Below are 13,188 nucleotides of genomic sequence, written 5' to 3' on the forward strand. Positions count from 1 at the left end.
GGTAATTGCATCTCAACATTTTCTTCTTGGGGGTAACGGTATTAAAAAGGTTAAGAACCACCGCTCCATACCATACTATCAGTGGTGGCCCTAGGCCAGGGTCGCCCTATATCAATATAAACTCAACCCCCTCGCCTGTCAGTCTGACTATTCCAAACTGTATGTAACCAGACTGGTAAACGAAATATGTTGATTTAGCTATTTACTATTAAAATCGATAGCCAAATACCCATACAAGCTCAGTGTCATTCAAGATGTGATTTTCATGTGTGAAAGTTATCACAATTAGTGGCAACGTAAACTCAAGAAGAAAAAGTTATGCACTTCAAGGAGAATGAAGACAAGGTTTTAATGACTCTATCCGTTATTTTTTTGGTGGACTAGACTTGACTCGAGTCAAAAATACAAAAGTAGGATTGACTTTTGACTCGGGATCTTGTTACTTGGTTACAACTCTGACCAAAAGCTAATCGATGACTAAAGTCACTAACCAATGCAGTTGATAGAATGAATATATAGAAATTAAAACTTTCAATGAATGAAGAGACAACTATGATCAGACAATTGAATTGAGTCATTTATTACTTCAAAAAAGTAGAAATCGAAATTATGACAGCTATATGACACCAAAATTGAAAAGAGAACAAGTAAATGAAAACCAATCAGAAATCATATTGGCCTGGTGTGAAATTACCAAAGTAGTCGGAACATAACGATTCAACAACAAACAATAATGACTTCCATTCTCTGACAATAAGACTCTAATCAAAATCAGTTAACGGTTATCAAGAATTATTACTGGCTGAATTAGCAATTACTAACTCATGGACTACAGTATATTTCTACAGCAACAGCAAAGAATAATGATGTATTCGCAAGATCCAACACAACGAAAGTACTGACAGAAAATAAAAAGAACAAATACCAAAACATGACAAATCATCGCTTGTTCCAGAAGTAACTTATAAACTTGATCATGACATGGCTTTATATTTATGATAACAAGGAATTGAGATATAGATACCTATACAAGTCACCCATGTATTATAAGCAAGACATGGAGCGTAACATGAATAATTTGTGTTTCAATACAATATCATCATGTTTCAGTTCGACGATCGATACAGAGAGAGTAGAAGAACGCTTCTAAGGTGAAACATGCAATGCCTTGGTGGCCTAAGGGCTGCTCCGTATACTGGCAGGACAACGGACATCTTACAAGCGCCAGCGGCAAACAAAAAAATTCCCGAGAAGAGGGCCCTGGCGTCATGGCTGGAGAATGCTGGGAAATATGGTGGGAGCTCTCCTAAATGTGAGTGCCGCGGCAGCGTTAAGTTTCTCTCTGTGACAACTCCTGAAAGGGCAGCGGAGGCATCGTATTTCTAGTTTAACAATCAATACAGAGAGACAGAGAGGAGAATATATAGATATACAACTCAATTATCTATTATAAACACGAAATGGAGTGTAAAAATAAGAATTTTTATTTTAATACAATATTGTCATGTTTTGGTTCTACGATCCTGATATTATGAACAAGAAAAAAAAGAGAATAAAGGAACACTTTGAGGTGAATCATGCCATGAGCTGATTTGACTGCAACGTTCGGGTTGGTTAAAAATAACTCTTTGTGTAACATGAATAATTTGTGTTTCAATACGATATCATGTTTCAGCTCCACAATTGATACCGATATTGAATTTCAAGTAGTAATAAATAGAATAACATAACGTCATAAATAATGGTACGACTCCCATGCATCCTGACATACGGCATCAGCTAGGAGCAAGATATAGCCTACCGTACAAGTAATTCATGACATGCAGTGTAACATTAGTAATTTGTGTTTTAATACAATATCATCATGTTTCAGCTCCTTGATCAGGGAACATGAAGACAGACCTCACAAGGTGAGCCATGCGTGAATGGAGAGGGATGCCTTTCTAACACGTTTCCATCTTCAAGATGTCTGACTCAAAGCCTAAAGAGAAGAGGAGCTTGGGCGGATGGCTTGAATCGGCGAGCCGATATAGCCCTCCTAAATGTGAGTGCAGCATAGGCATAAGTTTCTCTCGCGACTATTGAAAAAGTACTGCTGGCATTGTATTTCTAGTTTTTCCAAGTTTGCCCGACCTCTACCCTCTTTTGGTCGAGTGCTTGCGTCGTGCAAGCAGAAATCCGGACTGCTCAATTGCACTTGCACTGTTGTTATTTTTGTTCAGATCAGAAAGTCAGCCCTCGACGTCTTGGTCGCCTGAGTGGTCCATATACTGGCAGGACAAAAAACACCGTACCACGAAGAGGTCCGGGCCCTCGTGGACAACGTGCTGGCATTAGGGCGTCTCCGTATAAAACGGAAAGGACACCGGACATTTTAGAACAACAAAGTGTCAGTGGCCCGGGCCAAGGTAAGAGGCTTGTCAGTTTATCTTATTTGGCAACTTTCCGAAGTTGTACTGCAATGGCTGATTGCTAGACATGTAAGATTGCGACACAACGAAAAACGACAATGGATCAGTACAGGTGGCATTGTATTTCTATCTTTTCCAATAATGCGGGATTATATCGGAAAAAAAAAAGGAGCGCTCCTCCTTTTCAGTGAGTTGATAAGTCTAAAATCTTATGACTCAGACGCAGCCCAGCATACACATCAGCTAGGATGGATATATAGATATACAAGTCAATCACCTATTATGAACATGACATGGAGTGTAACATGAAGAATTTGTGTTTTAATACAATATTATCATGTTTCAGTTCTACAATCCGATATTACAAACCATAAGAAAAAAAGGAGGAGAAAAGAACGCTTCTAAGGTGAACCATGCCATGAGGCAATGTTGATTGCAAAAATAACTCGTCAATTTCAGGCTTCAAAGCGTACGAAAGTGTAAGTTACACCCGTTAGCATCCGCGAGTTGGTCATTCACACATCAACTTGGGTTTAAGATAGGGTGATACCACGGTAAATTTGTACAATCGGGCATATAAATTTTGCAGATAAATTTCATGCCTGCGTCCGCATTTATAAGTCATAGTTATCTGATTTCGTTAACATTACAGGGCCTCCCCACACCATATTTCTGAGGCGGAACCGATGATACCGGAAAAAGTGCAACAACTTACGAAAGGTGAGTGTCATTTTCAGCGGCGACAAACAAAACTGCATCCCGCGGTCAAAATTGCACAGCCGACTTGGGCAATTTATTTGCTGGCATGGAAGACATATTCGAAGGGGGTGGACCAGAGGCAACTACGTCTAGGTGAGGGTGTTGCTTAGGCTGTTGCTTAGGCTATAAATTTTTGTTGCGACATTTGTCGGTGAAATCCAACCCTGATGTGAAAACCTGCTGAGTAATTGCGATTTCTGCCGTTGCAAACTATTGACATTATTCGATCAATGTGAGATTAGATGGCTTTTATGTTTTGGTAATGAGGCTACTTGATGCGGATTATATAGCTATTCCTCCTGTAGAAATGATGCAAACTTGTCCCAAAACTAATTCGGACATTTTAAAAAGATTAAAATACATTAATTTTGCCTAAATAATTGGCACATCTTTCCATTCACATGTTAGAGTGTTATGTCTTATATTCTTGTTTCTCTTCGAAGCGTGCCAACGTGTAGCTTATATCCGTTTCTGTGTTCGCACGCATGAGTTGGTGATACCACGTTACATTTGTACGATCGGGCAGAGAAATTTCTTAGCTGCGTCCTCGTTCATAAGTCATAGTTACTGATTTCCTTAATATTGCAGGGCCTCCCCGCGCAATATTATACCGGAAAAATTCGAACAACTTACAAAAGGTGAGTGTCATTTTCAGCGGCGACAAACAAAACTGCATCCCGCAGTGAAAATTGCACAGCCGACTTGATTCTGAAATCAAGCAACTAGAACTATTGTATCTTGTCAACAGCCATAAGTACATCACACAACAGAACACGGATATCACGATTCGTGCCAAATTATCTCAAGTGCTTTCTAGTTGTTATAAAACTTTTTTTTAACGCGCAACTAGAACTTGAAAACTACTTGATCTCAAATTCTACCACGTTACTGGTTCAACAAGAAATGAATCAAAATTTACTACAGATGATGTTGATTGCAATGTTTTAGTTGCTCAAAAAGAACTTGTGAATTTCAAGAGGAATTGAACATTTCTCATAACTATGATTACAATAAACATTGCTGTCACAAAATGATAACTTAAAATCACGTAAATGCAGGTGGGGGCCCGTTTGAAATGCAGTCTTTGCGCTCGCAAAGAAATGGATAGTCTAGCAGCTACGAATTTCAACAGGAAAGTGATTGCGATTGCGCGGCCATACACGCTGAGAAGACCTGTGTCGGCGTCATCAGGTCCAGCCCCCAGCTTGACGTTGGCACCACTATGGCCTGGATGAGAACAAACAAGCTCTTCGAGATATTGAAGAAGGGAAAAGACTATGTCTTCAGGCCAACCAGCACGCAAGGGGTCAGCGTTAATGGGACGCTCTAAATCTGCAGTATATTTGATATAGAAGACAGCGTATGTCAACTTGAACCAAAGTAAGTACTGTACTAGAACCGGGTCAGGTGTAGAATACAGCAAATGCGAGAAGTGATTCTCATGACCACCATCGATCAGTGTTCCACATGAACATGTCAAAATGGAGCTGGTTTCACGTAATCATCATCAGGGCTTTCCACAAAACGCGATCAATTGATGTCGGAGGTCCCATATCTAACATATCGATAATCTCAATTACAGAAACATGCTCGTCTTTTCGATAATACACGACAATGATCAACAAGATTAGACATCCAATCTTGGCGGGCAAATACTCCACCGTTTACATTACTGAACCCGGATCGATCGATCAAGGACCTATACAATAGGAAGCAAATAAAAAGAGCAAAGGAACGACGTGCTCTGATCTGTTCAATATATCGCATTATGTCTGGAACATGCCATTGCAGCCTGCATTGTAGTCCTGAACAGACTGAAATATAAAACTGAACGCATCATTGGATATTACTTACAAAGTATATAGTAGGCGATTTTATCAGGTGTATATACTTTACGGCCAAAATACGAATGTACAGACTTCAGCCAAAGTCCCTGAAGTTCCGTGACGGTGGTGCTCAGCTTTGTGGCTATGCGATCGAGGACGATCTTAGACGGATCCACCACTGCTGCGAAAATGCACAGGTCCGGATTTTTTCGTATATAATCTTGAGGAGTTTGATATTGTGTCCAGTCGACCAAGGGGTCAACCTCTTTATTGAAAACCAATGGGTGTCAACAGACTTCAAGTACATGATTTTCATCTCGTGGATGAAGTTCTGTTGCCGTCTGAGGTAGGCAATCAATCATCGTATGGACGAAGCAATTATTCTGGAGGTGGTGGTCTTCGGCCTATGCCACTAAGACCAGCAGGTGCAGCCCACACCAAACTAACACAATTTCACACTCCGCCACGTCTTCAACCCTTTGTCGCCGCCCCCTGATCCGTTTAGTTTAGATAGTTCTCTCCCCGTCAGACGTCACTGCTGAAGCATAATATGATCTGTCGGCGTCAGGGGCCAGGGTGCCTAACAAACTTTTCACAAACACTTAAAATGTAAGCCGTAGTCTTTGTCTCTAAAATCGGAATAGCGAGGACATGCATGTCTTCATGTAATTTTCCCAGAAGTATATAGCTGAAGAGAATGTCACCACCAGTGTTGCCAGGTTATTTTACTACAACAAGCAAAAAAATCTGAAAAACAAGCACAAAACAAGCGAATTTTTAGCCGAGACAATCCTAAAAACAAGCAACAATTTTCATGATGCAAAATATTGTATTTACAATACAAATCACTCAGATATAGGCCTAACATGTGAAACAATGTCATTTTCCTGCCCATCATCCAGTGTCCTGATACATGCTTTCATTAAACCGCTCCAGCATGCATTTCGTAGGTTTGAAGTCGGTACAGCAAACATTTTGTACGAGGGTATCACAAACCTTGACACCCGAGCGAAAGAATAGTAACAAGATCATCCAGTATTTTTAGATGATCTCCAGATTCGGACTGAAGAAGCTTGTTGAATTGTTGCAAGATTGGTGTCAAAAACTGCAATTACAACTTGTTAACAGGCTCACCATACATGTTTGATAAAAAATAAAACAAGCCCAAAAACAAGCAACCCGCGAATCCTGAAAACAAACCGCTAATCGCGAAAACTACAAGCCCAAATTCGCGGGAAAACGATGTGTACAAATCATTAGAACGAGTAAGGCATGACGTCACTGAACACGAGGAGTGGGCAGTAGGGCGGGCACAATCCGAGATGTCAAGATCCAAATCTATCCGGATCCGGCTGGCGTTAAGAAATTTCTATGGAAAAAATCGGGCGGTCGAATATAATCCTGCTTAAACAAAGCCAATTTATCATATTTCGATGGAAAAATTATGCTAAAATCCGACATTCAAATCCGGATCCAGCCCGGCTACATTGGATATCGATGAAATCCAACTCCTTCTTCGGGCCTGCACCGGATCGTGGCCGCCTCTGGGCACAATGATTCGAGCACACGAATCTGAATCGAGTTTTAGTCTTGATTATAGTTAGGATACCCTTTTCTAATGTGGAAATCTGTAAACCGAGATTGGCCGTATCGCTGTCTACAAATCATGAAGTACGAAGCTACCCTACACGCTACACACGTTACTGAAATGACATATCTGTGAAGTCATGATCAAGCCACAGCATTGTCGCAATGTGCAATGCAAAAGGTAGTCGAAAAAATACAAAATAATCACCAATGTGATATCGAATCGGCATTATATTCTGTAAGGTCGCATAGAAGCGCTGAGCTATCTATTATAAACACGCAGGCGCAGATTTCAGATTTCAGCAACATTCGATTGTGACGTCATAATGCAAAAAACTCGATTTCTAGACTCTGAAATTTAGAATAGAATCACCCAGGTATTCGTTTCTGCCCAGCCCTAAACAGCAGGGGCAGCCACATGAGCACTTTTCACTCGCAACATTCACTCGCAACGTTTCCACTTTTAAACTAAAATCAGTGCAACGTCGGTATAGAGCGAGAAATAACTATTTAAGTATGTCCGGCAGGTGTCGCAATTTTAGAACACAATCAATTGCGCAACTGCCCTACTAGGCCTTTTCGCAAGCTACAACGGCAACGACAAGTACGTATGATTTGTGTGGGTGTGTATTACCAACTATTAATGTGAATTAATTACATAATTATATTATTATTTAGTAATTTGGAGGTTAGGGGTTAGGGTTATGGTTAGGGTTAGGATTAGGGTTAAGGTTAGGTAATGTTATTGTTACCCTGGCCCTGACCGAATTTACCGGCTGAGATTACTAGAAATCATTCATCTTCCGACGACATTCGTATATTTACAAATGATTAGCCGACTCAAATGTATGTTAGGTAAAACTGGAGTACAAGGCTAAATACAGACAGGTATATTGCTGACAGCTATGCCATTCATGCAATAGATAAACACATTCCAACATAAATGTGTATTGTATGTGTGGTGTATTCACGTTGAAACGTGGTGTGGAAGTACTTTGAGCATTTCGGCGACCCCCTCCCTCACACACACACCGTTTTTGCGTGTGTTTTTATGAGTTTCCTGGTTGTACTTTCAAAAGTATTTACACTGCTCTGACCAGACTTGAACAAACCATGTTAGTAGATTTTCAAAAACACAACTAGAACTACCGGTACTCATAATTTAAAACTCACAACTATTACTACCAACTTTTCAAAATCCTCAACTAGAACTTAAACTGGAACTACTCACTTCGCAAAACCTGCGACTGGAACTTTAAAAATTACTACACCACAGAATACAATGAAAACTCTTGACTCAGCCCGCCAACATATTTCCTACTTCTCATTCTCTGAAAAATAATTGCTCGTCCCTGATCGTGATTTCCACATATAGTCAACAGTGTTGGCTGTTAGGATCACTCGAGCCACTTTTTTCGTATGACTTGACTTGACTTGAGTCACCTTGCAAAAATGACTTGACTCAACGTTTCAGAAATGTGGATTGACTTGTGACTCGAGTTAAATTTAGAAGTCAATTTCAAGTCATCAAGTAATGGTGTCAATAAAAATGAGTGATATTGCATGTATTCAGATTGTGCGTGAAAAGCTGGTATTACCTTTGAGAGTGAGCAATCATTCGATGATTGTGCGTTTTACTGAGCCTCCATTGTTCTATCACAAATAAATTGACCGCGCAAACAAAGTGATCGCAGCTTACAGCTTACGTTGTCGTAAACTCATAGTAAAGTAATCTAGTGGCAATGTATTTCTCAGTTCTATAGACTGCTCATTGTGGTCGTTACTCGCTTTATTTAAACCTCTTGTATGATTTACATCAAATTTCATTATAGTTTATAAGGGTATTCGCCAACCATCGGCGCTGGCTTGAATTGTATCTTACAGATGTGTAGGTGGGCTCATATCAATTCGTTTTTGAGGTTTCATATTCTGTTCTGTATTTTGACCGATAACTATTGACTGAGACTATACAGTTACTTATACATAGTTAAGCAGCTCTACGTATGCGTGAGCGATACGTCGCCTTTTTGCATGTTTTTTCAACGCTATTGGTCCCTTGATTCAAAATAATTGGCGACCTTCAAACAGCTATTAAAATGCAAGGACCTAATTATGTCTCATACTTCTAAAAATCCACTTGAATTGTGATTGACTCGAGTCACCCTGAAGAATCGATTAACTTGACTTGACTCGAGCCAAAAGGTGCAATGACTCGTGACTCAAAGGTAGCGACTTGATCCCTACACTGGTACTTCACCCTTGTGAATTGATGCTATAATGGTATATTTGAGTAAAAAACGAACTTCCCCTTCATTTTCAAACCACCTCCTTTTTTCGGTTGGCTACGTACCTGCCTGCAACACACAACAAAATTAAAATTTTTCAACTTTTTCAGCGAGTTGAGAAGTCTAGAATCTTATGACTCACATGCAGCCCAGCATACACATCAGCTTGGAGGGATATATAGATATACCAGTCAATTAACTGTTATAAACACGACGTGGAGCGTAACAATAAGAATTTGTATTTTAATACAATATGATCATGTTTCAGTTCACGATCCGGATATTAAAAAGAGAGAAGAGAGAAAGAGACAATAAAAGAACGCTACTGAGGTGAACCATGACGATGTTGATTACAACGTTCGGCTTGTTCAAAAATAACTCATTTTTCAAATTAGACTGGCTACTTAATAACATTTTTATGTTGGCTAGAAATATGCTGCACATCTAATTTGGCGCGATTCCAACTTGTCGAAGCATAGCTATGAGAGTGGAAAATGTTATATTTTTATATTTTTCGACAGTCTTGATGTGGTACATGTGGCACATATTGGAAGAAAGTAGTTATGGCATTTATTGCAAGTACGGTTTGTCACAACAATTTGAGTTGAGAGAGTCTATATTTTAGTGCATGGGTGGCCAATCTGTTTACTATTCATGGTCGCATTTTGATTAATTATGCTGCATACAGCCGCATTCCAAGGCATACCCGTTATGAACCAACTGGACGCTAAATACCAGGGTTGTGATGACTCGAGTCGCAATTTTTGATTGACTCGGGTCATTTTTACGAAAATGGAGAATGACTCGACTTGAGTCAATTTGTGTATTGACTTGACTTGCACTCTAGTCATTCCGTGTGACTCGACCAAGTCATTTGACACGAGACTCAAACAGCCAAGACAGGCATTTCTTTGTTCGAAGAATAGTAAGCTACAATATTATTGGTATTTCGTGTATTAGTACTGGTGTTTGTAAAAAGTGGCAGAATTATCAACTAAAAACTCAGATAATTCAGCTTTTACTTGTTGGAATAGAGTCACATTTGTTTTGCATCGTGCTTGAAGACAGCTCAACAATTTCATGGGTTCTAAAATTTTGAATTTTCTTTTTTTCAACTGTCGTAGTAAGTTAAAAATTTGAATTATCTCTGCGGCGGCTAATACTTGTTGGAATTGAACCAAATTTAGTGTACAGCGTTTTTAGGGTAACCTGACAATTTCATCAGTGAATGGCTGGAATCCGTGAAAAAGGTTATTTTTGAATAGCCCTAGGATCTCTATTGCTTAATCATAAATGAATCGACTGCAAAATAAGTTAGGCTATTGGACCATTCTACACACTGCCCCTTGTGCTCTACGCTCACCTTGACCAATATCCTGTCTCCTGTATGATTTAAATCCATTTCAAATATAGTTTATAAGTATATATTACTCGTCAATCATTGGTGCAGGCTTAAATTGTATCTCATGGATATTCAGATGGGTACTGCATCATATCAATTCTTCTCAACTTTCTGCGGTTTCTTATTCTGTTCTTAATTTTGGTAAATATAGACTGAGGTTATGCAGTTAGTGACATAGTTTACCAGTTCTACGTATGGGTGAGCTATACAACGCCGCTCAATGTGTATTTCAAACTGCTAATCATGCATCCTACAGTACTTCAAAAAGACAACTAGACTTCAATTGTGGCATGACTTGACTTGACGCGACTCGACTCGAGTCACCTTCAAAAACGAGTGACTTGTCGCAATGAATCGAGATGACTTGTGACTCAAAGGTTATGACTTGATCCCAAGACTGATAGCAACGGTATTGTGTTGTGTCGTTCTTTGCATACTTTTATAGCCGAATTCGTCTGTGTTACTCTGTAACTGTCTGTTGTTGTAAGTCGGTCAGCTCAATTTTGGTCAATTACATCCAGTAGGGGTAGAGTGAACCAAATTTAAGTCCCAATCATCTTTGAAACTATAGTTTTTAATGTAGTGAATTACAATAGATCACCACAACAAATCGCCAAGTTCCACTCCTGCATGAAAGGAGAGGCATGCATTTTTTAACATGTTTCCATCTTTAAGATGTCTGAGATGTCTGAGAAGAGGTCGTCGGAATCAGCGGGCCGGTATAGCCCTCCTAAATGTGAGTGCAGCATGAGCATAAGTTTCTCTCGCGACTATTGAAAAAGTACCGGTGGCGTTGTATTTTTAGTTTTTCCAAGTTTGTCTGACCTCAATCTGTTTTGGTCAAGTGCTTACCTCGTGCGAAGAGAATTCCTGACTGCTCAATTGCGCTTGCAGCATTGTCACATGTGTTGATCAAGTATTTTTGTTCAGGCGGGAAAGTAATACGTGCACACCGTATTGTACGGGCATCTCCGTATAGAACGGAAAAGCCGCCAGACCTCTTAGAGGAACCGAGTGCCAGCGGCCTGGGCCAAGGTAGGCTTCCGCAGTTTATCTTTTGTGGTAACTTTGCAAAGTTGTACTGGTTGCTAGATATGTGAGAATGCAACACATTACCATTTGTCAATTAAGCATGTGACTGCCCGAAGAACTTTGTATATCAACAAAAGTAGTTCGTGTACCATCTTAAAATAGTCCATTAAACGCTCTCTTATTGGAGATTTCATGCTGCTGACGCCATATTTGTAGATACGATTGTTGGTATAAAATGCTCTTTCCAATTCATCTAGTTGCTGACAATTACCCCTGACGAGTGTCAGCCGAAATATTCGGGTTCATTTCAATATGAATATACTATACAATTAGATATTATTACAGCAATTTAAGTTGTTTTTTGATCTTGAGTTTATCGTCCCCGATAACAAACCAAGAATTATGACACTGTCACAGCAAAAAACAAGCATAACCATCTCGATAACTGAACAATGTGAACATGCAATGATTAATTTATGTAGGGTACTATCAGGTTTATAGTGTATTGATCATTGCAACTACCGCTTACTGTATACCCTAAATACGTAACCATTAGAGCCTAAGAGTTAGACTGGGCGCAATGATTCGAGTTTTCGAATCTTAATCAAGTAATACTAGACAACTCAATAATTTATATTTGGAAATGATGAACGAGTGTTGCATGACAAGAAATCCTGATTCGTCTGTTCCCACATCGTGTTTGCACTGTTTTATGTGACTTAATGAAATAAATCTATACAGGGGATGTATCCGGCCCGCAATCTGCGCCCAGCACACAAGGTGGCCAACCGCAGGAAACTCACATCACGTGAGTAACTGCTAGCTTCCTATACTGTACCGTCATTTTATACCGATGTAACGATTATGCGCAGGAATGATTTTTAGTTCATATACAGTAAAAAAGTAAAGCAGTAGGACACACGTGAGGCAAAAGAAGTTATGTCGTTGGCGATACCGGGCAAATAACAGTACTGCCAATGTCAGATATAATGTGTTGCTGACGAGACATCCTGAATCCATAATCTCATCAATCCATAATGATTAAGGATATATTTTTCGATTGCGAGTTCGAGGCAGGCTTCCATTATAGATGATTATATCACATGCACTTCAATGTATATTCTTCTCACTGTTGTAACCAAGACAATGATATTACACTATCTCAGCAGACGGTTTGTATACATCATACAAGATAGCGTAATGGTTAAGCGTCCGGCTACTTGATCGGTAGGTCGTGGGTTCGATTCCCGGCCAGGTCAGACCTAAGACCTGATTAGTAACACTGGTATCCATGGCTTCCCTGCTTGGCGCTCATGCATTACTGGGATAGCATGGAGGGGTGGTGCATGACTTAGAAAGCCTTTACGGCTATATCTGCACTTCCTTGTCCAGCGGCAGGCAGCGGCTGGTATGCATATGCGCAGATCGTGTGTATGTGTATCATGAGTCGGTGTATATGCCGCAAAAACATCAAGGACAAAAATAAACCACGTCCTTTCCTTTCCATATCGATTCGAAACTACAAGCTACTGGCCTAGGATCACCAGAGATTGAAAAATATTATTGGATTGTTCTCTACCTGGAATGGCTCGTTAGAATAAAAAAGTAAATATGCAAGTCTTGTTTCGTCTACAGGTCTGGACTGGCAACAAACACTCTGGCGCCACGGGATGCGGCAAAAGCTGCAAGGAAGAAGAAAAAGAGCCGGAGGTGACGTCGGTTGTACAATATTGTAAATTATGGCTAGATCTTGTTCTCCATGGGTTTACAGGTGCTACTTCATGCGGTTGTTATGATCATTTCAATCATGAAGTTTTTTGCCTAAATAGCTTTTACATCTTCAAATTTACATGTTGGTGAATCTTACTCTGCGAGTTCCTATTGTA

At 39.9% G+C, this 13,188-nt stretch overlaps 2 protein-coding genes across 7 annotated transcripts in view; both read left to right on the forward strand.

Moving 5' to 3' along the window:
- The first annotated feature begins 2,232 nt into the window (after positions 1 to 2,232).
- Positions 2,233 to 5,094, forward strand: LOC145453579 (uncharacterized). Of its 2 annotated transcripts, XR_013919832.1 has the most exons (5): positions 2,233 to 2,408; positions 2,758 to 3,263; positions 3,759 to 3,808; positions 4,303 to 4,550; positions 4,753 to 5,094. XR_013919832.1 is itself a non-coding variant. In XM_080331540.1 (3 exons), exons 1-3 carry the CDS (start codon positions 3,098 to 3,100, stop codon positions 4,498 to 4,500), a joined length of 414 nt encoding a protein of 137 aa, XP_080187666.1. In that variant the 5' UTR covers positions 2,595 to 3,097; the 3' UTR covers positions 4,501 to 4,596. The 2 variants fall into 2 exon arrangements, 1 of the variants encoding a protein (XP_080187666.1); XM_080331540.1 differs by lacking the exons at positions 2,233 to 2,408; positions 4,753 to 5,094 and having other exon boundaries at positions 2,595 to 3,263; positions 4,303 to 4,596.
- A 1,988-nt stretch (positions 5,095 to 7,082) lies between these two features.
- The window catches only part of LOC145453578 (uncharacterized), a 32,812-nt gene continuing 26,706 nt past the window's right edge, over positions 7,083 to 13,188 (forward strand). For all 5 annotated transcript variants that reach the window (XM_080331539.1, XM_080331535.1, XM_080331538.1 and 2 more), the window contains exons 1-6: positions 7,083 to 7,187; positions 9,137 to 9,198; positions 10,946 to 11,006; positions 11,201 to 11,305; positions 12,044 to 12,110; positions 12,938 to 13,012. In XM_080331539.1, the coding sequence (XP_080187665.1) occupies positions 10,946 to 11,006; positions 11,201 to 11,305; positions 12,044 to 12,110; positions 12,938 to 13,012 (308 nt within the window). In that variant the 5' untranslated portion in view covers positions 7,083 to 7,187; positions 9,137 to 9,198. The remainder of the gene's footprint in view (positions 7,188 to 9,136; positions 9,199 to 10,945; positions 11,007 to 11,200; positions 11,306 to 12,043; positions 12,111 to 12,937; positions 13,013 to 13,188) is intronic.

This window comes from Botryllus schlosseri, chromosome 13, assembly GCF_051294905.1.
Source record: "Botryllus schlosseri isolate E-star chromosome 13, Bs_hap1, whole genome shotgun sequence".
In the NCBI taxonomy this organism is placed as follows: Eukaryota; Metazoa; Chordata; class Ascidiacea; order Stolidobranchia; family Styelidae; genus Botryllus; species Botryllus schlosseri.